This window comes from Betta splendens, chromosome 22 (assembly GCF_900634795.4).
Source record: "Betta splendens chromosome 22, fBetSpl5.4, whole genome shotgun sequence".
Lineage (NCBI taxonomy): Eukaryota > Metazoa > Chordata > Actinopteri > Anabantiformes > Osphronemidae > Betta > Betta splendens.
Window position 1 is genome coordinate 10,226,328 of NC_040900.2, and position 24,100 is coordinate 10,250,427.

Consider the following 24,100-nt stretch of genomic DNA (forward strand, 5'->3'; position numbering starts at 1 on the left):
TTAGCGTTTTTCTTGCACCTTCATGAGGTTTCTAATTGGAGAAGTGGATTCTTACCACCACTTTCCACCGTTGCCAGATGCATATTTCTTATTAGCAGAAATAAGGGGTCCTTGGATACAAGGCTCTCGTCTTCATGTCTCCCCTGCGTGGCGCGGCGTGGTGGGAAAACTAATGGCTTTTTACCGTGCCCAGGGGCAAACCAGATGAGGTTTCGAGAACCTTGGTGCTCTAATTCATTAGAAGTTTTCAAAATATCAAGCGTGATATTTGGTGTCTGAATAAAGGCTCTCGCTCGCCGGAGCACCGGTCGCTCGGGACGAGTAAGAACACTCAGAAAAGCAACTGGTGTCAAAGAGAACTGGTGATTTCTCAGCCTTTCAGGCGGCTTCGCCCCGTCTTCCCGGGCTTTGTGCGGGAACTGCTATACATTCCACCTAAACGCTTGGGTTGGCCTTGGGTGGCGGAGTGAACTGTCTGACACTGCGGTTGCTTATTCAAAACTCTTGTGTATTTTATGAGCGTGCATTATGAAGAGGGCACGGCGAGGCTGGTCAGAACATCTTTTACCTGAATGCTGCGGGTGGAGTGTGGGAGGCTTGTTTTGGGCAGCGTAAACACGAGCGTTGTATGGCTGCACGTCAAAGTCAAAGTCTGCTTTATTGTAGCACATCACCTGCTCCTCTTGTGTCTCTCTCCGGGATAATTCACCCGTAACCTATTTAGTGTGTGAGTAACTGAATACCTGAAGGCGGCACATTGTAGACCGGACCTTGGACATTGTTGTTGCCCGCCGTCTGGTTGTAGGAAACGATGGCGCTCGCCTGGCTGATGCCGGGCCCTTGGTAGCTGCCCTGCCTGCCGCCAAAGGGAGAATGGGGAGAAACACGGTAAGTGGATTTGGAAGCAGTGATTCAAGTTTAGATTCACAACTCGAAGACGGGCTGCGGAGCGATAAGGAGGCAACAGCGGAAGGCTGCAGAAGAACTGAAGTCACAAACTATAATCCTGCACAGGGATAATATTTGGCAGACTGCTAGTAAAAAATCCAGCAGCGTGTGTGTTTGAAAGTCACAATAAAAGGCAAAGAACACAACATATCCCTCATCAAACAAACAGCTCCTCTGAAAGATTGAAGATAAGCATGTAGCATTGGGAAAGAAAAAGAACCCCTATCCCCCCTTCTCTGCTCATCTCCTCTACAATCCCCCTACTCCTCCTCTCGCCTTCCTCCTTCCTCTCCCTCAAGTCATAATTTAACTAATTAAGGTGTGCTTTTGGAGAGGATCATGTTATTTGTTGCCATGGCGACAGCCGAAATCAACCTCGTATAATCTCCCTCCCTCAGCCTCCTGCTTCTCTCAGGTGGCTCATCGCATGGTGTTGCAAGTGGCATCAGAGGGGCTTATCTGCAACCTGCTGAACGCTTTCCACCCGTGTGTGTGTGTGGGGGTAACTGAAGGCAGCATCTATCACTGCCAGACCACCAGGCAGACCAAAGCCTGTGACATAGGGGCTGAAAGGGAACACCGTGTTGGGAACAATTTGGTCTATCTCCTGCTGACTCAAGATTATCTCCTGGACAACCACATGAAAAGAGCGGGAGAGGGATGGAGTAGACAGAGAAACAAACAATCTGACAGGGAGCGAGAGACAGAGCAAGACGGAAAGTGAACGGCTGAGGAAACAGGAAATGGAGAAGGAGGCATCTCAGGTCAAAGGCAGACATGAGTGAAGGAAAGCAGAAAGGGAAAACATTTGGCCCAAGATGCAATGCTGCTTTATGTGGATGAATTTCTGTCAGTCAGTTCCCTCCTAACTGGCATCTTTCTCTCTTTCGCACAGACACATAGTGTAATACCTCATGTTGGAAGCGATACACATAGCCTAAGAGGAGGGATCGGCTTGGTAAACCTCCCTATAATCTCATCTCACAGATGTAATTAGTCATAGAGCACGGCTGATGATACATATGTAATCCCTCTATGGAGGCTGAGGTGCACAGGGGAGTTCCATGGCAAAAAAACAAGCGCTCACCAAATCCATGCTTATCTGGCCCCATTTCGCTATAATGGGGGGAAATATAGACTCCTTCATTTGCTGCCTACGTGTTCCCTAAAAAGCTCTGTGTGAGTCAAGACACAGAAATAAATGTACCTTTTGATCTTTGCACCTTCTCTCACTAGTATAGTCACATTCCGCATGCACACTCCCACAAAGGAGACGCGCCGATAAGCCGGCAAGGAGAAAGAAGTTTAGAGATGCCTGCGAAGCTCATTTATCCATACTGTTAAAACGCCTCTCCACCACCTTAAGCAATATAAGCACAAGCTCTCATGTGAATGGTGAAATATCCAAATCAACAACAACAACAGTGGTTGGAGGTTTTCAACTGTGGCGCTCTCCCATTATGACTAATTCATGTCATAAAAAAGCCCATTAGAAAGCACTTGATGGAGGCACTGCACAGCGTTTAATCACACTTAATATATGCATGTGCTGCTATCGGGGAAAAAAAAAAAAAAGAACGGCACAGCGCATTCATCTTGCTCTCGGGCACCTTTGTGCCGCGGAAAAAAAGACATCCTGTTGCCGCAGAGAGAGAGAGAGCGAGAGAGAGAGAGAAGGAGTGAGTGAAGAAAGAAAGAGGAGAGGAGGGCTGGAGAGATGGAACAGCGAAGGAATAAAAAGAAGCGAGTGGAGGGAAGGAGTCTGTATAAAATGAGTGTGGGTCCCTGGTGGACCGAGGGGGTGCGTACTTCCAGCTCAGGGCCCCCAGAGCTGGAGGTAATCGCTGTTCCATGAGACTGAGCTGAGGGAACAAATGTTCAAACACACGTAGGTGTACACACACACACACACACACACACACACACACACACACACACACACAGCACATCTTTCTGAAAATCAGGGTTCGGCCTGTAAAAACATGAGTGGGTCACAAAGTTCTCCTAATTTTCCATAGCTGAAATAAAAAAGGTTTATATCTAAACACACGCGCGCTGTTTTGACGTTTTGGCCAGCGTGTTTGTATGTATCTGAGAGTGCCCTTGCGTTCACGCATGGGATGGGCGGCGTTGCCAAGGGGATGCCATGGTGCCATGGTTACGAGGTGCCAGCCAACCAGCTGACGGTGCCTCTCTAGAAGTGGCAGCGCCTTTGTCCTTCATTCGTGGTGACAGGCCGCGCCGATGCCTCCCAGCGCTGCTAACTGGACTAGACAGCAGAAGCGCCGGGACTGCAGGAGTCAGTGATGGCTGAGAGGCGCTCCCTATCGATCCCTGCGCTGTGTCTGTGTATGTGTGTGTGTGTGTGTGTGCGTGCAACAGTGTGTAAAAAAAAAGGGAGAGAAAAAGAGCCAAAGAGAGGCTGCTGGATGGAAGGATGGAGTGGATCGGCTGGAGGCCATGAATTATATATGGACCCAATCTGTTCTCAGGGCAGCTTGGGCTCATAGCTTCTCCAAAGTCCTGACTCAACGTGCTGCCACACACACACACACACACACACACACACACACACACACACACACACACACACACACACACACACACACACACACACACACACACACACACACACACACTGGACCAGAATAAACCCTAGACAAAAAAACAAAAGGACAGCTTTTAACATATTAAATCCAGAGAAAAGCTCCTCTTCCCTCCCCTCCCTCCAAACATCAAACAGCTCAGGATGGATGGAGGAGAAGCCATTTATTTTGCCCATCTAATGAAAGCAGAGCGCGCCGCGGCACTGCCAAGACTACGAGCGACAAAGCGCCACAGGCAGCATCCCCCATTCTTGACATTCAAGCTCTGCTCTTATTTATTTAGCAAATTTACTTACTAAGGAGGTCAGAAATGAATTATTTGGCGAGTATTTGCCTGGGAGCACTCTCCTCGCCTCTCTTCTTTCCTCTTCCAACATTTTCTCTCTCTTCAATTTCCCTTTGATTTACGGCTCTTTTTTTCTCTGAGCTTTGCTCTTCTTTTACTAAGTGCTTATTTTTTCGACAGAGTCTGTTCCTATAGCTCCGGGAACTTTTTGTAGAGTGTCGCCGGCAGCGCTGGAAAGTCATTTGAAAAGCCAATTCTGTCCTCAGAAGCCGTTGCCAAGACAAGCTTATACCTTTTAATACTTTCTGTTCACTTCTCTTCTCCAAGAAATCCCCAACATCAAGCCCCAGAAGCCCTAAAATAATTTTTTCCCCATACCTGGCTTCCAAATCAATATGTACATCCTCCACGCTGAGAGGCTTGACATCATCCATGTAATTCATCCTACTGACAGCTGTCAACCGACCCTCAGATGCAGTTTGACCAGGATCTATTTTTGAAACTAGATACTAGTGCGTGAAGAGACATTCACATTTTTAATTTTAATAGTAACTAACTCCAGGAGCGGAAGATGCTTCAATTCTAATATTACAAAATGATAATGACCAGGACATTCCTCGTTAAATTAAAAGTCATATTTCAGTACTTTAACTTTTTATGTCCCCAAAACCGCCAAGGCTGTTTTCCCTCAACCACCAATCATAGTGATTAACCGATGAAGGTGGAACATTCATTCCTGATTCTAGTCGGACAGTGAAGGAGAACTCAGAGAGGGTTTGAGGGAAAAAGCCCTCACAGCACACTTTATAAAGATTTAATCACAACACTCATCTGCAGCCATGGGATACCAGAAGTGGCCCTCCCTTGTTCATTTGGCATTCGTTTCACTCAGCATAATGAAGCTGGAGTGTGTCTACTAGTGTGTGAGCCAGGAGAGAATGGAGACGGGGCAAAGAGAGATGGAAGAAAAGCGCTAAAGGAGGAAAAGACCAACGAACGCCGCTGCTGCTGCTAACCAGCCACTGATTCTGAATGTCAGGAGCAGGTGTCTGTGGCAGTTCACTCGAGGTTGATGCATCAAAGCGCAAGACTAGACATGTGCTACGACTAACAACTTGTTTCTCACGCGCAGAGGAACTAGGTCTGAATGTTTCAGAATGTTGCGCTGAGATCTGGAGAGCAAATGGGGTGCTGGAGCCTTTAACTGCAGGTTTTCAGAGGCCAATTTTCTCCTGATCTTCCTCAGATGTTCTAAAGTGGGATCTGAGGAAGAAAAACATAACAAGGCTGTGCTGAAGACAGCAGAGAACAAAAACCAAATTGGGAGGAAGAAAGACTAGGGGAGATAAAACAGTCTGGGTAGGATTACAGAGCTGCACAGAGACGGAGAGGGCGATGCAGCTGGGAGAGTTGGTAAAAAGAGTGAAACAGGTGGGAGGAGAGGAAACACAAGCAGATAGGATGAGTGACAGCAGGCAAAAACAACACAGGGTGAGACAGGCAGGGCAAAAGCAGCTCGCTACGAATCTGTCATCGGCAAAACACGGTTGCAAAAAACATTATCAATACGAAACATATTTGGGAAGAAGAGTAAAGAAATATGACAAATTTATAAAACACTGATCTTTTTACAGGAACACACTGTCTCACACAGCTTTAAGTATATAAAAGTTGTGTATATTCTTTAAACTATGAGCTTGTTTTCTGTTGTGCACGCTTTGTTGTACCAGTGTAGCTAAAAAAAAGTGAAGGAATACACGAAATAGCGAATAAAATGGATCATGGGAAAACATGGAGAAACCGCAACAACACGCATTTTAGGCAAATGTGTTAAAGTGAGAGAAACCGACAGAGAGAGACAGAAAATCTTCTCCTCCAGACTGACAGGCAGTCTGATTGGCCCCAGCAGTAGGTATCATGTCGTGCCACTTCTTATTGACAGCTCAGACATCTCTTAATGGCTCTGCCAGCATTTGCATTTGCTGGGTGTGTGCGGAGCGTGTGAGCGGCGCTGCTGGTCCCGATGCACGGAAACCAAAGGTGCTCAATCACACATATAGCGCACACAACAATGTGGGACATGTGGAGCGGGTCTGCGCGTGTCGAGCGACTTCTATTCACTTGCTGCGATGATGATAATGACGACTACAGTGACAGTGGTGAAGGTGATGACGGTAATTAAAATGAACCATCACACAACAATGATGACTCCTCATCCTCACTCACACATACATTAAGCTCACAGACGTGTCAGGCGGGTGGTGGACGTACCTATGAAGCGGTAAATGCGAGCGTGACAGGATGGGTGGGTGAAGGGATGAACGTGACGGACAGGTGGAGGCAGAGGTGGATGCAGGCCAGTGGGTGCAGGTGGTTTGGGGTGGCTGCATCTGGGCTGGGCACCTGCAGATCGGCGTCAGACGACCCCCCCAACACACAGAGAGACCTCATCTGAAAGCCGTCAGTCTGACTCACGCAATAAACAATGATAATACATTCTGCTACTTCAGCAAAAGACTGCTCCCATAATGCATTGCTACGTGCGCAGTGAAACGCAGTGTTCACAAAGCCTTATTGCCTCACAATCCTACAACTAGTAGCTAGAGTAATACAACAAGGGCTCCTGTATTCAAAATTCTAACCCTGATGGAGAAACTATGTCCCCTAACTCATTTACTTGTAGTATTAAAGTGCCTTGTATTTGTGTTAAGATGCCTGATGTCACCTCCGCCTCACAGTTAAAGCTGCGGTGTGCCTCTTCTCTTCCTCTTTCTATTTTGACAGCGTGCTATTCAGCTCAAACAGTCTCCTCCCGAGCAAACATCTCTGTTTCCGCCACCAGCGGCACTTGGCGTATAGTGCCGGCTATCAAAATGTCAGGCACTTTATGAAAAGTGTGAAAACACGGGTAGTGCCACAAATGGAACCCCCGAGAACAAACTCTTGGCTGCACATCTGAAAGGAAATTACAAAACACTTTTCCTCTTCCTTTCAATCCTAGGACCATTGTGACACAGAGTGACAAAGAGATCAGACTTCCTGAGCTCTTGCTGTGCTGGTACCTGCTGTGTGTTGAGTTGGAGGATCCAGACATGGCTGCCTCGTGGGCCTTGCGGTTCTCTCTACCCAGAGAAGGGGGACCCATCCCTGGCCCAGCCGTGTGGGGGATGCTGGGGGAGCTGGGAGCCATGGGTGGGTACACCCGGTTGTGGTTGGCCGGGCCATGGCCGCGTCCCGCGGGTAAAGGCTGGCCGGGGCCCTGTCCGTGCACGGGGCTGCTCACGTTCATGCCCAGACTGTTGGTCATGCTGGGGCCGCTGTAGCTGGTACTGGCGTTCCCACCGTAGCTGGGAGGCCGAGGGTAGTTACCTGGGAACAAAACAATGAAGGTATTACCGTACGCGCAAAATATGACTAAAAAGGTTGCGCAATGGTCGGTGACACATTTAAGGTCCCGCTTGAATTTGATAGATCCCCGACAAAAATGACACAAAATGGCTGCGCTTCCAGGCGGTGGCTATGAATCACTTGATTGGGGAGAAATGGAACGTTTATCAACTGCTCGTGAGCTGATACCTTTACACTCACAACAGTGACACATACAAGCGTTTCATCCATCAAGAAAATAATTCCGTGACAGATGAGGAATGGGGGGAATGTAAGGCAAGGGACCTCGGCATGTGTCCCGGTGACATTTCTTCACAGCTGCAGGTTGGTGGATAGCCCTGGGAACAATTGCCGAGCTTAAGGCCGACTTTGTGTAACACTTGAGCAGAGCTCTAATCTGCAGTAAACGCTTTCTTGCTGCCCTGGAGTGCCACACGGCCACAATGCCAGAAGCTTTCCTAAGGCACACTTAAACCCCTCCATTCTGGCTCTAAAACCCAGCTCTATTCCAACACCCGCTGCAGTGGGAGCTAAACCGGGCTCGCCGTGTCTTCAGAGACAACATGTACATACATTCAAGCATTAAACCGCACCTTCTGTACATGTAGGTGCTGTACATGTCCACACACAGAGGTTTTCCCATTAAGTTCCCCATGCAGGACCCTCGGCCTTTGCTACTGTGACATCTCCTCCCTGGGACAAATCCCCGCAAAATAGAAATGGAAAATGTGGCATCCTCCATTGTGAAGGGGGCTATTTATTTTGATTTGATTAAGGGCGCTTTAGTGGGGCCTCACTGCTTAATCCTCTGAGAATATGTCTGGAAAAAAGGATCAAGTCCCTTTAAAACCTGAAGGCTTTTCTGCACGCCCTGAAAGAGAGAAAGTTGAATGACAATATTCCACACGGGGAGAAAATACAAGTCCGAAAATGGAAATGGCTTCACGGTGTCCTCGAGCTGCTCCAGTGAAGCCACTTTCCACATAACATAAGGCAGCGCGTCCAACGGAGGCAGAGGGCAGGAGGACTCAGCAGGAGGTGGGGGGCAGAGATAGTGCAAAAGACAGAGACAGAGAAAAAGGTCCGTACCCTCCCAACCCCAAACCCCCAAGATAGGATTTATATTGAATCAAAATAAAACTCTTTCCCATAAAAGTCAGCGGCTCCAGTCGAATTTGTCCAGAAATTGTGATGAAATCTACTGTGGGAGATGGGGAAAGAAGAAGCGGATTATTTCTGGGGAGGCTTTGGTGAGTCGGTGAGCTGAGTACGGCTGACACCTGTCAAGGGTTTAGGGGCTATAATAGGGAAGCGTTCAGGAAGAAAGGATGTCTGCTAACGAACACAGGAGGATACACATGGTGCGCATGTGTGCGTGTGTCCATCTGCTTGTCTGTGTGAGCGCATACATAATACTTCTGAGGCCAGTGGAAGATAATTCCACATTGCTCCCACTCGAAAGCGACAGCTGATGCTGGGTGAGTCCGGGGACGGCACCTCTGGTCGATGGCTTGCAGACGAGCTAGGCTCCGTTGGGTGACCTCTGTCGGCCCTCTGTGGACAACTGTTGAGCCCCATGTAATGGCTGCCTGCCACTTTGTGGCTTTTGGCCCTAGTGACAGACTGAGGCTCCAGCACACCTCACAGGGAGCTGTTTATGTCACACGGGCCCATTTGGACAGTCTGCATAGTTTATGCAGACTAAACTGGGACTGAGGGTTGTTTTCAGCTTTTTCTGGGGGGGTGTGATGCTAGGCCAACATCTGACTGAAGATGTTTTTAAAAGCATTTCATTATGTTGACACCGCACCGAGAGAATGTGTGCATGTGCTAACAAGTCGTGGGCTATGTTTGCCTTGGCTGACAAAGGAAAGACTGAGTTGCTGTGGGACTTAGCTAATGCTGAGCCTCCCCACGAGTCTCGCTCCATCCTGACAAGAATGATTCACTTCCTGAAGGACCGGTGCGGTGCCAGAGCGCTCCTTCAAGGACAGATAGTGCACTAACCCACTTTTTAAAATGACTGATAACTCAACCCTGAAATTCGAGGTGTTTTCATGAAAGCCATTTGTGCTTCCTAAGACTGAGGAAGTGTCATTCAGATTGTATTAGATGGAGATGTGGGATCACGGTGAAGGACAAAAACTAAATTTATAACCGTAGATCCACATAACAAAACACAAATCAAAATTTACTAATGTGTAAGCATCCAAGTAACTGGCAGCATTGTCACATTATAGATGCAGCAGAGGTAAGTATAATTCTTAACGTACAGCTTTCAAATGTTTTGTTATGTGGATCACAGAAATGCCACAGGGAAGGAAAAGCAAAGAAGTGGGTCTGGTCTAAGCCACGATGACGGCTTCATGTAAGGGCATGACCTGCATTCAATATCTTAATATTTAAGTGCTAAGAAATATTACATCAAAGAAACTAGATCCTGAGCTCACTTCACCTGTTGTTCACACAACTTTACAAACCAATCAAGGGAAATGTAAAGGGGACAAGGATGTCAGTCCCTATTTGTTCCTTCTTGTGTCCTGGTGGCTCAGTCCTGGTTTCCCGCCTGCTTCTCGGGCACTTGGTGCCTTTGGAGAGGCTTGGTGGTATTTATAGTGCAGTGGAGAGGAGGAGAAGGAGAAGAAGAGCTCATGGTGCTTCATTCACAATTACATGGAAATTCCCAGGACGGTCACGCGTTCGGTGGACGCTATATATCCTGAGCCGGGTTTAATCCTCGCAGTCCCGCGGGAGTGCTGGAGCGTGACCGAGCAGATTATCGTCTACTGCTTCCTCAGCAGACAGGACCAATGCTAACAGCCATAGCGGTCATTCTCCCGGCTATGGCGGAGCGAGCTACGGCAGCGCGCTAATGCGCCATTGAGCTTCCAAGGACAGGAGTGAACACGGGCGAGCCGTGGCTGAACACAAAAAAGAAAGAGAGAGCTGAAGAACAGCATTTTTCTCTTTTGCTTTTTATGTGGATGCGGGAAGGCGCTGGGGGGAGATAATTCCGGGTGAGGAGGTGGGCAAGGGAATACCGCAGCACATCGAGAAGAATGAAACACCCTGGAACTCACCTTAGTCAGACGTTCTATTTCCTAAAACTCATCAAGGGTGCTATAACACACCAGCTCCTGTGTGACGGTGCAACTGCACGTCATTCAGTGATATTATGCATAGGCCAGACCCAAATGTATTTGTTTTTCCACATCTTGAGGAAGATCAAGTCAATGACACCATAAACCTTTTACACACTGTCGAACTTTCCATGAGTATTATATAGGTTCGGGATTGCAGCTCACTTGTAGAACTGGCTGCGATGGACAGTTTTTCCACAGCATCTCCTCTCGCCTGAGGCCCCCGCATCCTCTCCCAGCCACCTCAGCACCTTCCCCGGCAGGGCGTCTGAGCCCGAGCAGGGCTGGGCCGTGCCTCGGGGGCCGCCGAGCTCCCCACATTGTCAATTTTCTCCGAAAAACTCCACTCCCTCCCCCGAGCGCTGGCTTGAGTCATGACTTTTTTTTTTTCCCCCGGCCGAATTACACCACGGCTCCAGCAAGGCACCGAGGTTTAAAAGTGCTGTCTGAAGCACGGTCATTACCAGCAGAGTGCTGAACCCCTCAAAGGGGGGGGGGGCGATAAAGGGAGCTGTGCAGTGGGTGGGAGAGAGAGCCGGGCTGAGACAGGCTGCAAATCCGTTTGCTGTAATGGCGTGATAGCTGCCTCCCTCATTGGTCTGTGTGTTCACTGTTCTCAGCACGCCATTTCTGTAACGTGCCCGCCCTGAACACAATTATCAGAGTCATGCGAGTCCAGAGGAGATCCGAATATCAAAGAAAGAGGAGTCATAAATGTTTTGCAGCTTAAGTATGTTGGGGAATTACGGGGCGGTCCACTCGCTGTAAGCGCTCTCATCTAGATGGTGAGAAAAGCTTTGGCAGGGTTTTAACTGTACATCTGGATAATAAATGCTCGCACTCTCTAGAAAGCAAGAAAGAAATATCTTTGGGAGTAAGCATTTCATATTTTAGTAATGTTTGCAGAAAGGCCGTATCCTCCTGCTGGGTCATGGATCACAGCTGCTTTATGTCGGATGGAGCTTTTGTAGTTGACTACCAACACACACACTGAGACACGGCGGGGTTCTCCCCAGCTCAGACGGACAAGAAAAAACGGGGGGGGAGTTCAGCAACTTGGGCTGCGAATTGTGTCGGCTAATGGCTAGCTGTGTTACTGTGCTGGGGAGAGGGAAGAGAGGCAGATGGGGCTGTCATTGAGAACAATGACCAGCGGCTGTCTGTCCTGTTCACCCAGCCCAGACACCTCACAGGCCCTCCAAGAACCGGGCTTTGGAGAGTACCGCATGCACATGGCCTCCAGTGCTGAAGGTACAGTATCTGAGAATGGAGAATGGAGAAATGGTTTGTGACTTGAAAGATTGCATAGGAACAAGAATGAGACATGACTAAAAGCCTCTGTTTTCAATATGCAAAATGTTAAAGGAGCCATTTTAGGTTTTGCTATTCGTCTCACTGAGATCACAGAACCATACAGTACCACACATAAGTACATCATTTTTCAGAATCAAGGAATTCTGGTCATTGTATTATTGTGATGTACAATGTTTAATAGGCCTTTAAGATAATGGATGTATTACTAAAGCTGGGCCCTTTACAATGGGTTAGAGCTGTAGAGATGCAGGTTTGTGTGGTGTGTGGTTACTTTTGAATATGAGCGTACACGCAGCGTATACAGTGTGTATGTGAGATGAGAAGACAGCAGGCTTAAGCTGTTCTTTCTGTTTCTGACAGGAACATCTCTCCTGTCATCAGAGTGAGATTTCATGCTGCCTCCAGCACTTCTTCCAGGCGAGTCCGTCTCGCTGTCACTCTCTGCTTACTTTATTTCTCCTCTCGTCTCTGCTTACTGGGCTGTCAGCCCAACCAAAGTCACATTAAGAGATAAGAGTAGGCGGAGAAGAGAGACCGAATACCGAATGCATTAGGGCTATTAATCAACATTAACAAATGTGAGGGAGAGGCCGCGATTTTGGGAAAAGCACACGCACGGATGGACGCATTTATCAAGGTGACACATTAAAACACACATTTACCAAAAAATACCATAATGTTTCGCCTGGTTTGTCGCCAAAGGCGGAAGACGAAGCACAACAGCAGATGTCAGCGTTTGTGGGATGGCCGGGAGTTGCATGTTGGATGTTGGAGTACTGTATGTTGGAGAAGACAAGTGAGCGGAGGCTGCCTAATTACAGGGAGCGATCCAAAGTTTTTTCCCAATTTTCCTGAAATCTGCGACTTGTATGTTTTCCAAGTTTTTGCTTTCTCAAACCTTTGGATTGATGGCTGATGTGACGGATTTAGCAAATGGCTCATTAAGCGGGCCTGCGCACGGAACCAAAGGCTACTGCTCAACTACGTTATCACACCAACCATCACTTGGGAACCGAGAGATGTGGACATGTTGTTTCCACATTGGTCGCACCAGTGGACCTCAACCAAATCATTAGTAAATTAGTGAAATGACAGATTGAATTAGCAGAGAGGTTAGTTGGGTTTAAACATGTTGTACTTTAACTGAATGTATTAAGATAATTTGCCATTTAAAAACAAATGTAGAAAGAAAATACTATAATATATATTTGTGCTTACTTACTGAAAGCACACACTCTTACTGTGTGCAACTTAAAAGCTGAACACTTAAAACATTCTGTGTGGTCCATATTCAGAATCTTACAGAAATGGAGCATTATCATTCAGCATCTCAGCTTCGTCAGGTGTCTGTCTGGGGCTACCTCATAATCATATCATGAGACAGGGCCAAGAGGTGTGTTCAGCGTTCGAGAGTCTCATGAATATTCTGAAAGTCACACTGTGCTCGCAGTGAGACCCCACCGCACACAGGAGGAGCCTGTTCCATGTGTGTGCGTGGTGTATGGAGACCGATTTAGAGCCATAAATGGAGAAACAGAACGCTCCCTGGAGTCAAGGTCCGGCCCAGAGTCATCAAAAAAAGACAAATGTGGCTTCTCCCTCAGAGGCCAGAACATCATCGGTCCAGCGAGGCTAGTCGGAAGGCAGACGCTGTTCCACCACAAGTCTGATGTCAGGTAACAGTTAACACAGGAAGTCAACACAGGGCCCAGGGCCTGTTAGCGGTTTGGGTGATTAATAATTTATCTGAAAGCTTGTAAGGATTCATAGCTTGCAGGAAATCACATTCTCTCACTTCTTAATCTGTGGCCTGAATGCTGTATCCTCTGCTGCTGCGTTAGTGAGAATTTCTTTCATGCTTCAAGGATAAATTCCCCTTCAGATGGATACATTGGAATTTGGGGTGGACTGGCTTTTTTAATAATCAGGAGTAGATCACTGGGTCAGATACACTGAGAATAAGAAGCAGAATCTAATGGGTCCTAAACAAAACAAACTAGCACATTTTATTAGCTGTTGAGTTGATGGCCTAGTAACAGCACCTGCTAATACAACTACTAGCCAAAAATGTACAGATGACCTGTGACCCCAAGTATTAATGTGTGTGATAAGCCCCATTCAGGGACACAGGCTCCAACCTTGGTGTCCGTATTGTGATCCTTGACCTCCGTAGGGGCCTGTAGGGCCACTCTGGGAGTAGGAACTCATCCCCGGGTACAATGGGCCCCCTGGAGAAGGGTGTGGGGATATGGACGGCCCAGATTGAGAAGAGGCAAACTGGGAGCCAGCCTGGTTCCTCTGCACGTTGGCCATAAACCCTAAAACACACAGGAAGACATAAAAAAGCAACGTCAACGCTTGATTGCTTGTTTAGTGAATTAAATGCTGAATGTGAAAAAAAAACAGGGTGAGTGCGATCATGCTCTGGCTCAACACACCAGGATATCTATTCAAGAGGCCCACACTTTGATAGAAGCCCTAATCTTTCGGCCCGACACTGGCTCTTGTTACTCGTAGATACGCATCAGTGGCTAACGCAGGATGGAGCGAGTATTAGACAACATGCACAAAAAGGACAGGCTGACATGTAAAAGGAACTCCGAGGACAGATAAACACACATGTAGGGAACCTTATCTGTGGCAGAAGCACAAGTCAAGTGTTACCTGCTCTGAAAGATGCACGTAGCTGCAAAAGCTGAGTCCGCGTGTGTCTACGTGCCAACAGCATGTGAAACCGCGTGCCTCGCTCTCCACCGAATAACCGGATCATTTGACCATTGCTACTGTGTTATTCTGAGCCGTTCTGTCAATAGACGTGTCAAAGCCTCTCAGGCCCAAACTCGCCTCCACCATTCAAATTGACATTTGGAGCAATCCTCGCCTGGGCTTCGCTCTTTCAAGCCGCCCTGTTCGCTTTTAAAACCCACAGAAAGGTCTCCTGATCCACCGCGAATGGAGAAAGGTCGCTGGACGGCCATTGAAGGAAGAAAGGAAGGATGTGGGGGCGTGTTAGAGGAGAGGGGGGGCTCAGTAGTGCAGATTAGGTGTAAATGGATTGGGTCTGCTGGACTGTAAACTTTGATAGCTATCTGCTTTGTTGTACGAGTTCGCACACACCGACTCTTTAGTTAGTTTGGGGTGTAGGGAGACGATGAAGATGGAAAGTGCAAGTTGACACTTGTGTAATTCCTTGTTTCTGCTACGAGAGCAGGAGAAAAGTGAAGTGAGGAAAGGAAGGAGATAAAAGTTTTAAAGTGCTACGTGTGTGTTCACACACGTGTGTATATATTTGGGTTTCTCACTGTGTGTGTGGTGGTGGTGGTGGTGGGGGGTGGGGGGGTGGAGATAACAGACAGAGAAGCAATAAACGCTCGATGCGAGTGTGTTGCCTGCACGGGAAAAGAGACGGAGGCCAAGACAGAAAGAGATGCAGAAGGAGACAAAGTGTGTGTGGGAGGGAAAGAGCGATTGGGGCCCGAAAGTGCTTAGGCTGCGAGTGCTGGGTTTAAGGAGCGAGGACATTATTGTAATGTTTTGCTTCCATTAGGGTAAGGGGATTCTGGAAGAGGAGGAGAAAAAAAAATACAGTGTAATACCGCACTTTAAATTGCCTGGAAAATGGATGGGGAGAGGAACATTGTGCAGACAGTGCTAAAAGCAAATAACACATTCAAGGATTTTTCTCTCTGTGCTTCGTTCCCTTTCCCTCTCCACGCACACACACACACACACACACACACACACACACACACACACACACACACACACACACACACACACACACACACGTAAACCTTTCTCTTTTTCTGGCAAAGCGAATGAAGCTCTCAGCCGGACAACAATAACAGGCACCCGGCGAGGCACGCGGGAGAAAGTGGGGAGAAAAAAGGAACGTTCTGCGGATTTATGGAAATGAAGAGCGGAGAGAGGCTCTTAGGGAGGCAGGCACTTGAGCAGAGTGGGGCGTGTGTGCTGGGAAGGAGTGGTTGGGTGGGGCGGGGTGTGTGTGGGGGTTAATCCCAGCTAGGAGAACAGCCTGCCCTCTTAACCGGGGCTGTGTTTTCCTGGACCGGGCTGAGGAGGGCCCAGGGTTTACAGGCATTAGAGAGCGGCACAGCTTGATTTCATCATGTTGGGAAATAACCTTTTACACTGACTCTCTCTCTCTCTCTCTCTCTCTCCATCTTCATCCGTCCACTGCCTCCGTCTCTCTGACTTCACAGCTCTTTGGTGGCAGGTATAAAGGAGAGCGTTGCAGTCATTCCTTTAAGGTTCCATCACTGCCTTTCATGTTTTTTTTCCCCACAACGTTGTGTAGATGCAGATTTCTCTAAATGAGCGACTCTGAGCTGTTTTTTTAAGTGGGAGTCGAGAAGTGGTCATAATTGCTGGAAGCGGTTTCCCGTTCGCCTGGCACACGCGACTAGTGGGTTCACATTCACGTTACAAGCGTTTGGCATCAAGTCGTGGCCAAAAGCAAAGAGGCTCCATCGAAAGGACACATACTGAATGTTTACTGTTACATTTTTAACCAAAGACAGTTGCCAGAGTTGTCTGTGCGGCTTGTTTGTGAACACCTGCTACATCATACTGCAACAACTACAACTTGATTACTTTAAATATGTGTTTCAAAAAAGTGTTACTTTAAGACAGTTTAGCTCCAAACTTTTATAAAAGTTTCAAATCTTGGATGTAAAGAAACAAACAGTTGCATCTCAGCCCAGTCTGACTTTGTCTGATCGTATCCAATTGTAATGCACATGTTGTGTTGCTATGAGAATCCGTTTGTTTCTGTTTGAGACAATTTTATTGGCAAACATCCAAATACAAAGATCTTCATAACAACCTCTGATCTTAAACCCACCTCTCTCCTGAGCCATGGGTGAGTGTATGGGTGGGTGGGCTCCGTCTGGTCCGTTTCCAGAGCTCTGTGGGCCAACGGTGGAACCTGCGGAGCAACAACACATCCACATGTAGCGCAGGTGTTTCAGGGTTGCAACTCTGTTCTATGTCCCAAAGAGCTGTCACGTGAATTAAACTGCATGATAGTGAGGTCAACAGCAAATGGATTCAGAATTTCTACCGATGTGATCTGCTGGAAAATGGAAAGAAATGTTTCTCTTTCTCTCTGCGGTTCTTTCAATTGTCACAAAGGTTTTCTGCCATTTGACTGATAAAACAAAAACAGTGTGGAATGGGTTGAAGGCCGAGGGTTTTACCACGGCTGCTTCTCCTGGGCTCCGAACGATTGCTTTTGTGCCAAACGTTGCCTTCGAGTACACGCCAAGACGGTACGATCGCTACACATGAAGTTCTCCGTGATTCACTATTTACTAAGTGCCAAATGCACTTCCAGAGGACATATCAAGTCGTTGGACCCTGTGCCGCTTCCCCGTGTAAGCATTAAAAGCGGAGCGATCCCCTATAGAGGAGCAGAGCGATTTGAGGAGCATCGATTGGGTGCTTGTGTGGGTCTTTGGGCTGTGCCTGTACCATTGAAATCCAATAGTGAGTTGAGGGTCTGATTAGGACAAAGGCAGACAGAGACTGTGGTGGATTGATTTGGCCTGGAGGAAGGAGAGAGATGGCAAATTAACCTTTTATCTTTGGATTCAGACCATGAGGCGATGACGAGTAGTACAGACAAGGGGGAAACTGGAGTTTGAATATGATATACTTCTTATGCAGCAACGTGAAGTGTATTAAAGGTGGAAAATGTAGCTTTATACTGTAGAGAAGCAATATTTTCTAAAAGTAACCAATCCACTGATGCATTATTTGCAGTTTTAAAAATAAAGACAATAAACACAATAATATATTGTAAACCCCCAATTATAGAAGGAAGCACTTTGAATTATTCAATCACACAGTGCAGCGTGTGCTCTTGTGTTGAGTGTCTGTGCATCGGCGTGTGATGTGCCTGTCCACAGTGGCACTGACACATGACTTGAGGTGGCACACTCTCCACATAAACAAACCCAATTAAGTCAACATAATTGCCTCGCACAAAACTGCACAAACAACATTTCCATCTATTCAACTGCCTTCGTACACGCGCACGCGCGCGCGCGCACACACACACACGTGTGAGCACAAGTCCTTTTACAAACAAGTGTAAATAAATGCACATAAGGAAAACATGTAAGAGCACGAAGGCACAAAGGAGCCATGCAGAAACAAACACACACACAAACTCTCTCACATGAATATATCTAGAGGCATAGCCTCAAAGACAGAATATTCGATTCATCTCTATTTGGTGGATGGACCCAAACTAAACAAAGTAGTCAGATCCCTGACTTTACTGGAAGCAGCACCAAAATGTAAAATAGTTCCTATAAGAGTGTGATAATTCCTCCTATGTGCACCAGTTCATGCTTGTGTGTGCATATTAACACCTCCATTGTGCTGTTTTTTGTGTCTGACTGGAGTGGCTTAAGGGGGGGTGGCATAGCTACATGTTGCCAGAGGGACACATTTGCCTGCAACATGGATTCAGATGGGTGGCTGAGTAGCGAAGTAGGATGAAGTATGCTGGCGGGAGTGAACCGGAGCCTTAGACTACGAGAGGCGACCCTCCGATAAAGGCTGGCCTTTGTGTTTGTGTGTGTGCAGGGATGCATGCCAGGCACCAGCCATGCTGTCAGACTCGGTTTGTTGGGATGGCAGTGGCTTGAACTCTGTGTGTGTGTGTGTGTGTGTGTGTGTGTGTGTGTGTGTGTGTGTGTGTGTGTGTGTGTGTGTGTGTGTGTGTGTGAGTGAGTCGCTGTGAAGGTATAAATATGGCCCAGTGGCCTCCCAGCTGTGCCACTCTCTCCACGTAGCCATAAATAAATAGTCACTATAAAGGACATTAATGCAGAAACATATGACTGTGTTTGTTTGTGAGTGGGAGACACAAAGACACAGAATCTTGTAGAGAAAGAGAAAAACAGAAGTAGTTGAGTATAATGAGGTGTCACCCTTCGTCGTCTGTTTATCCAAAGTGGAGTTTTGAGGTCTTCCTAATTATTTTACTACAAATTACTGTCCAAACAAAGCCTCCTCTCACATTTCCTCCTCTTCCATTCCACCCCTGCTTTCTTCTCTCCTCGCCATCATTTTTAACAAGTTGCTATTAAATAATTACGTCCAAATAAAACAAACAGGCTCCACAGTGAGTCCTGGCACGTTTAATCCGCCCCATTAATAATTCATGGGCTGCATCTTTGACGTGCGGTTCTCGTCCGCCTGCTGCTCAGACAGAGGAGCGAGCTAAATGTCAGCGGGAGATGACTGTACATGTTTCCCGGTCCACAGGAAACGTCCTCGCCGGCTATGAATGAGAATGTAAAACAAATACAATTGTATGGAAACGATGCAGCATCCAGGTCATGTTCAATTTAATATTTAATATGTTGACGCATCTGTAAGCTTGTCTAACTTTTTGCTTTTACGCTTTCTTCTCTGAATACGTGCATAAGTGAGTCTTTGCATTCATTTGCATGTTCCTTAAAGGTCTGCAGTTCACACCTTCACTGACCGGCTGATCACATTCTTGTATGAGCCAACACAAGCGCTGCCAGGAAACATACACATTTCCCCCTTTAAAACCAATGGGGAGCTGTTCTTTCAGAGCATCAAAAAAGCAACGATCTGTTTTATTTTTCAATTCGCTTGTAAGTAAATTACAGTTTGGAACTGGCTGTTTTCATCGCGCGTCTGCGTAATCGGCAGTCGCCGCCGCGCCGCCGTGACTCATTCATGAGATAACTGAGCGCGCCCGTGGAAATGTTTGTCCTTAACGCTGACCTGTAAGACACCATTAAGGCGAACACACTGGAACGCGCCGAGAGGGGCTTAAAAGGAACGGACGCGCTACGGTGCGCGAGCACCGAGAGCGAACAGGAAGACATCTTGAATGAGGATGCTCTTTGGAATGCAGCCGAAGAGTCAAATAACTGCAATTTCCTCTTTGTAAAAAGGCACTTAGCGAGCACATCCATTTTCCTCCCTTGCCTCATGATACAAGGCAGCGGGGCCAAAAGTAATGGGAGTTCATAGCATTCTTTGGAGATAATGCTCCTTGCTAAAAAAAAAAAAAAAAAAAAGTCTTTTTAAAATTTCTCTTCCGCGAGGATTGTCGAGGCAACCCTGAGTTTCCTTTGAAGAGAGGGAGTGTGGTCTTTGAAGCGTTTTTCATCAGGGTTTCAAACGCTAATGCTGGGAAAGTTCAAAGCTGAGGGAAAGTACTTGTGGCCATATTTCTGTTTTGTTTCAGGGCCCTGTAATAATAAGGTTACTCTGCTTGTGTGTGTGTGTGTGTGTGTGTGTGTGTGTGTGTGTGTGTGTGTGTGTGTGTAAACCCGAAAGTCACCGAGTCAATGAAAGACTTATTAATTAAACAGAGGATGCGGGTGAGCGTTAGCAGACAGGTTGAAATGCTTGGCAGTGTGTGCAGATGTAGACACATGAAGGCGCAGCGGTGCCTCTGCTTGTCCACAAGTGCTCACGGTGTTTGTTTCTCATACGCACGGACCCCCTTGAGCAGCGGGGGCCATTTTTGCCAAAGTGAGGAAACAGCGGTGAGCAGTAATAGACCAATGTAGAACAGAGAGAAAGGGCTGCTTCAGCACCACGTATTAATACAACCCTCAGGCTGCAACTGCACACACCTGTGCTGGCCCAACACACACAGGCGCAGACACACCCTCGCACACAACGTAATATCCCCTGCTTGTCGTGTCTTTAGGGGGAAGGAGGCAGATAAACAGCGGGCTCCAATAATGGTGGTTTAGATCTCAATGGGTGCAAGTCAATGCCTCTCCAAGCCGGAGGCTAATGCCAGTTAACTCTCCCTGTAGGGGACGAGCGCAGGCCTGCAGTGGCTCGCAAAACAAGCGCTCTCCCAAGATCCTCATTACTTCCAATGCTGAGTAGCAACTGTAAGTAAAGCAAAACTGCAGCTTAAGCTAAAAAAACAGCGAGCGGGGATGCGGGGGAGAGAGAGCTACGGAGTGAGAGAAAGCGAGAAAATAGGTTCGGGGAGGGAAAATAATTGCGCACTGCGCTCCAGTTAGGGTTTTCCAGTCGGACAGAGTCAGAATGGGATTTCTCTAAACGGCCAACACAGCAAGCAGACGCCTTTTTTCCCCTTCCTGTTTTGGCCGACGGTGTGCTTTGTGAATATAACGCCTGCGGGGAGGGCATGTTTTGCTGTTTCATTTCTAACACGAGCAGCCGTCAGGAGGAGGAAAGGCAGACACATGTGGGAGTGGGGGGGTGCTGATGATGGTGGGGGTTAAATTGTGGATGGGGATGGAGAAGAGGGAGCGGGAGGATGGAGAGCTCGGGGAGAGATGCGGATAAATAATAAGAGGCAGAAATGCGGATGGAACGTTTTCGCCTTGTTACTCGGTGGGAGGCCGGCGAAGAAAGCGGAGCAGACCAACACAGAGAACGGGGAGAAGAGGGTGGAGACGAGGGAACGTGAGACACAGGCATGATAAAGATAATGAGAGAAGGAGAGGGACAGGGACAGCCAGAGGCAGTGTTCCCACCACGCGGGCTCTTAGGGAGCCGTGTGACTGGAAAACCCCCACCCCGCTCTCCCCCACCGCTGTCTTGCTATAACTTTAGCTGGTAACAGAGGAGAAGTTTGGGCTGAGCGTCCCCGCGGCAACCGCTTCGGGTCGGATATTTCCTCGGCTTGTGAAATTTGCTCTGCTTTCTAGTTGGGAAAGTCATTTACATGGCATTGTTTTTAAAGATGGCCGTGTTGTTTTACACGCAAACTCAATCTAAGGTCATCACTTCGGTTCCTTCCAGGCGTCTGTGCTTGACCCTTGACCCCGGTGCGGAAAAACAGCAACGGTCTGTTTTGCTGCGGCTCTCGTTACCATAATTAAAGATAGAAATGTGTGTATTTTTATGATGAACAACTGAATGCCAACCGAGGGCCACGCTGGGGGACGGTGTGAAAGACGAGAGGGGATGTGAAGCAAGTTGGAGGAGGCTTGTAGGGAAGGACCCTTGAGCTAACAAACTGGACAGGCCCAGCCTTCTCTCCCTCCATGTCTACCACCTCTCGTTCCCTCTCCCTCCACTCGCCCTGACCTCTCTGTCCTTTTCTAGGCCCTGGAAGCACTTGAAGCGAAGCGCAGATAAACAGCTTAAACTCTCCTGAGCGCCCGCCCGCAAGCTCCAATCACCTCTTTAGAAGAAAATAAAAACTTATAGGGGTGAGGAGACATGGAAGACGGAGGAGGGGAATAAAGGAGGGCGCTGGTAACTGGACCTCTGAGGACCTTGGCGGAAAGAAAAGAAGAGAGAGAGAGAAACACAAAAAGGGAGAGATGATGTTCATGGGTTTGTGCATCAGCGGGCCACGGAGCAGCGTGTCAGTTAGCACAGTGTGGAAAAGTAGTGTGGCCTTCAAAGGCAGGCAGACACAAAACTGTGATCGAGATAAAAATACCATCAAACACCAAGCAGACCTCAAAATGTACCTGACAGGCCTTTCAAATCAAAACAAACACAAAAATATGGCGTCAGGAACGTTGGGTTAATGTTGCGGTCACACAGATGCTGGATCGGTGGAAGGAGATGCAAGTCTCAAGACGTATTCTGCAGCGTGTACTATGAAAGTGAAAGAACCTGAATAAACGAGCACATTTGGGATCTGCACCCTGCTCCCGGAATTTGCACGTGTTTTCGTCACAGCAAACTGAAATTTGTCGTGGCCCCTCGCGCGGCAGCAGGCATCTCCGCGCCTTATCGGCTCCACTCCGTCGCAAACAGCCGCGCGAGCCGACGACAACCCGGTTTCCCTGTGAAGTTTGATTTCCCACGCGTCGGGTCGGGTAGCTGTTGTGCTCGGCGCTCATTTTCCGCGAGGAGGTGACAGCCAGCGGGCGCTGACAGGAAGTGACGCCACACTGACAGGCTGTCGAGCCGCAGACAGACTTGTCATGCCCGCACGTTTACAGGCGCGTAGCCCGACGCACATGCAAATCAGCACGTGTGATGGTCTCTCACGCTGCTGCAAGTGGGAGGACACCAACTTTCTCTGCACGGCGGCTGGATGACTCTGCCTCTCCCTCCCAGTCGGCTCCGAGTCAGTGATGGAAGCAGGAAAAGGCTGGTGCTCCCATTACGCCCCACATCCATCCGGATGAGAGACAAATGTCTGCTTGACTTGTCCCCAGTGTCTCATGGAAGGGGGAAAGATATTCTGAGGATGCTCCGAATTGGTTCAGAAACACTGGGAGGAAGGGTGTGTGTGAGAGTGTGCGTGTACGAGGTGGAGGCAGGGGAGGAGTAGGTTGGCGGTTGAGCAATGTGATTTCTGCTCGACTGTCACAAATCTAGCGCAACAGGAAAATCAATTTGGCCCTGTGTGTGCCTTTTTGGCTCCGGGAGAGAATCCAAATAGCAAGGCGAGGCCCGGATAATGTTACAGTGTATTGGATTTGCTTCATGGAGAGATGGAGAGAGAGAGAGCGGGCGAGAGGAGAAAGAAGGGGAGAAGTGAGGAGACGGGGGAATCACAGGCACAGCGCGGAGCTCCGACAAGATAGATTTGTGTACGGGCGTATGAGAGGTTGGCAATCCGTCAGTCTCCCCCTCCCTCACACACACACCGGCTCAGACATCACTGTCACTCATCAGAGCAAGCACATGTACATGATTTACATGTGCCACCATATATGGGCTGTGTGAAACCATGAAAATATACAGTGCACTTATGTTTTCACAGACGCTTGGACAAACCTCTGTGTCGTTTCTCAGACACACAGGTGAACGGATTACGCGGACATCGCTCTCCTCCAGTTGTCGCTAACGGTAACGGGCGTCCCTGTGTTACACATTAGTGTAACATTCCTTTAAACGGTTTATTTTATTGATGGTCAAAAGAAATTTTATGCAACTTTAACACATGTTGACACCACAGTGACGAAACAGCTTCAGTAGATGTTCAAACTATCTATGTGAACACGTGATTTCAATACCGTCAGTTGAAGCTCAGACAATAGAAGACACCTAATGTATTCACTGACAGTAGCTCTAATGGAGCACAATGCAACAAAGCCACAAGTTGTGTTGTGTTTGGATGTTCTGAAACACTGCGGGTGAATAGAGTATTGCCTCACACTAATTAATTTGCTTATTTAAGTTTTTCACACACACACACACACACACACACACACACACACACACACACACACACACACACACACACACACACACACACACACACAACCTCCTCACTTGCTTGTGAAACAGCAAGAGTGAAACGACAACAACATTAAGTAAAGTGTCCTAAGTTGTGATGAAGTGTTAGAAAGCAGAGCGTTAGTAATCAGATGTGTGCTAACCGCATTAGTTCTCCCGTGTCTCTCTTAGGTTGGCTGCTCCTTGATCTAATTCAAACTGATTGT

The 24,100-nt window shown here is 47.8% G+C and overlaps 1 protein-coding gene across 9 annotated transcripts in view; it reads right to left on the reverse strand.

Moving 5' to 3' along the window:
• The window catches only part of LOC114848041 (AT-rich interactive domain-containing protein 1B-like), a 160,137-nt gene that overhangs the window by 12,601 nt on the left and 123,436 nt on the right, over window positions 1–24,100 (reverse strand). For 7 of the 9 annotated variants that reach the window (XM_041069177.2, XM_041069176.2, XM_041069178.2 and 4 more), the window contains 5 exons: window positions 16,546–16,629; window positions 13,820–13,999; window positions 6,903–7,209; window positions 6,112–6,243; window positions 744–856 (listed from right to left, as the gene is read on the reverse strand). In XM_041069177.2, the coding sequence (XP_040925111.1) occupies window positions 744–856; window positions 6,112–6,243; window positions 6,903–7,209; window positions 13,820–13,999; window positions 16,546–16,629 (816 nt within the window). The remainder of the gene's footprint in view (window positions 1–743; window positions 857–6,111; window positions 6,244–6,902; window positions 7,210–13,819; window positions 14,000–16,545; window positions 16,630–24,100) is intronic. The other 2 variants (XM_041069175.2, XM_029138156.3) reach the window with 2 other exon arrangements.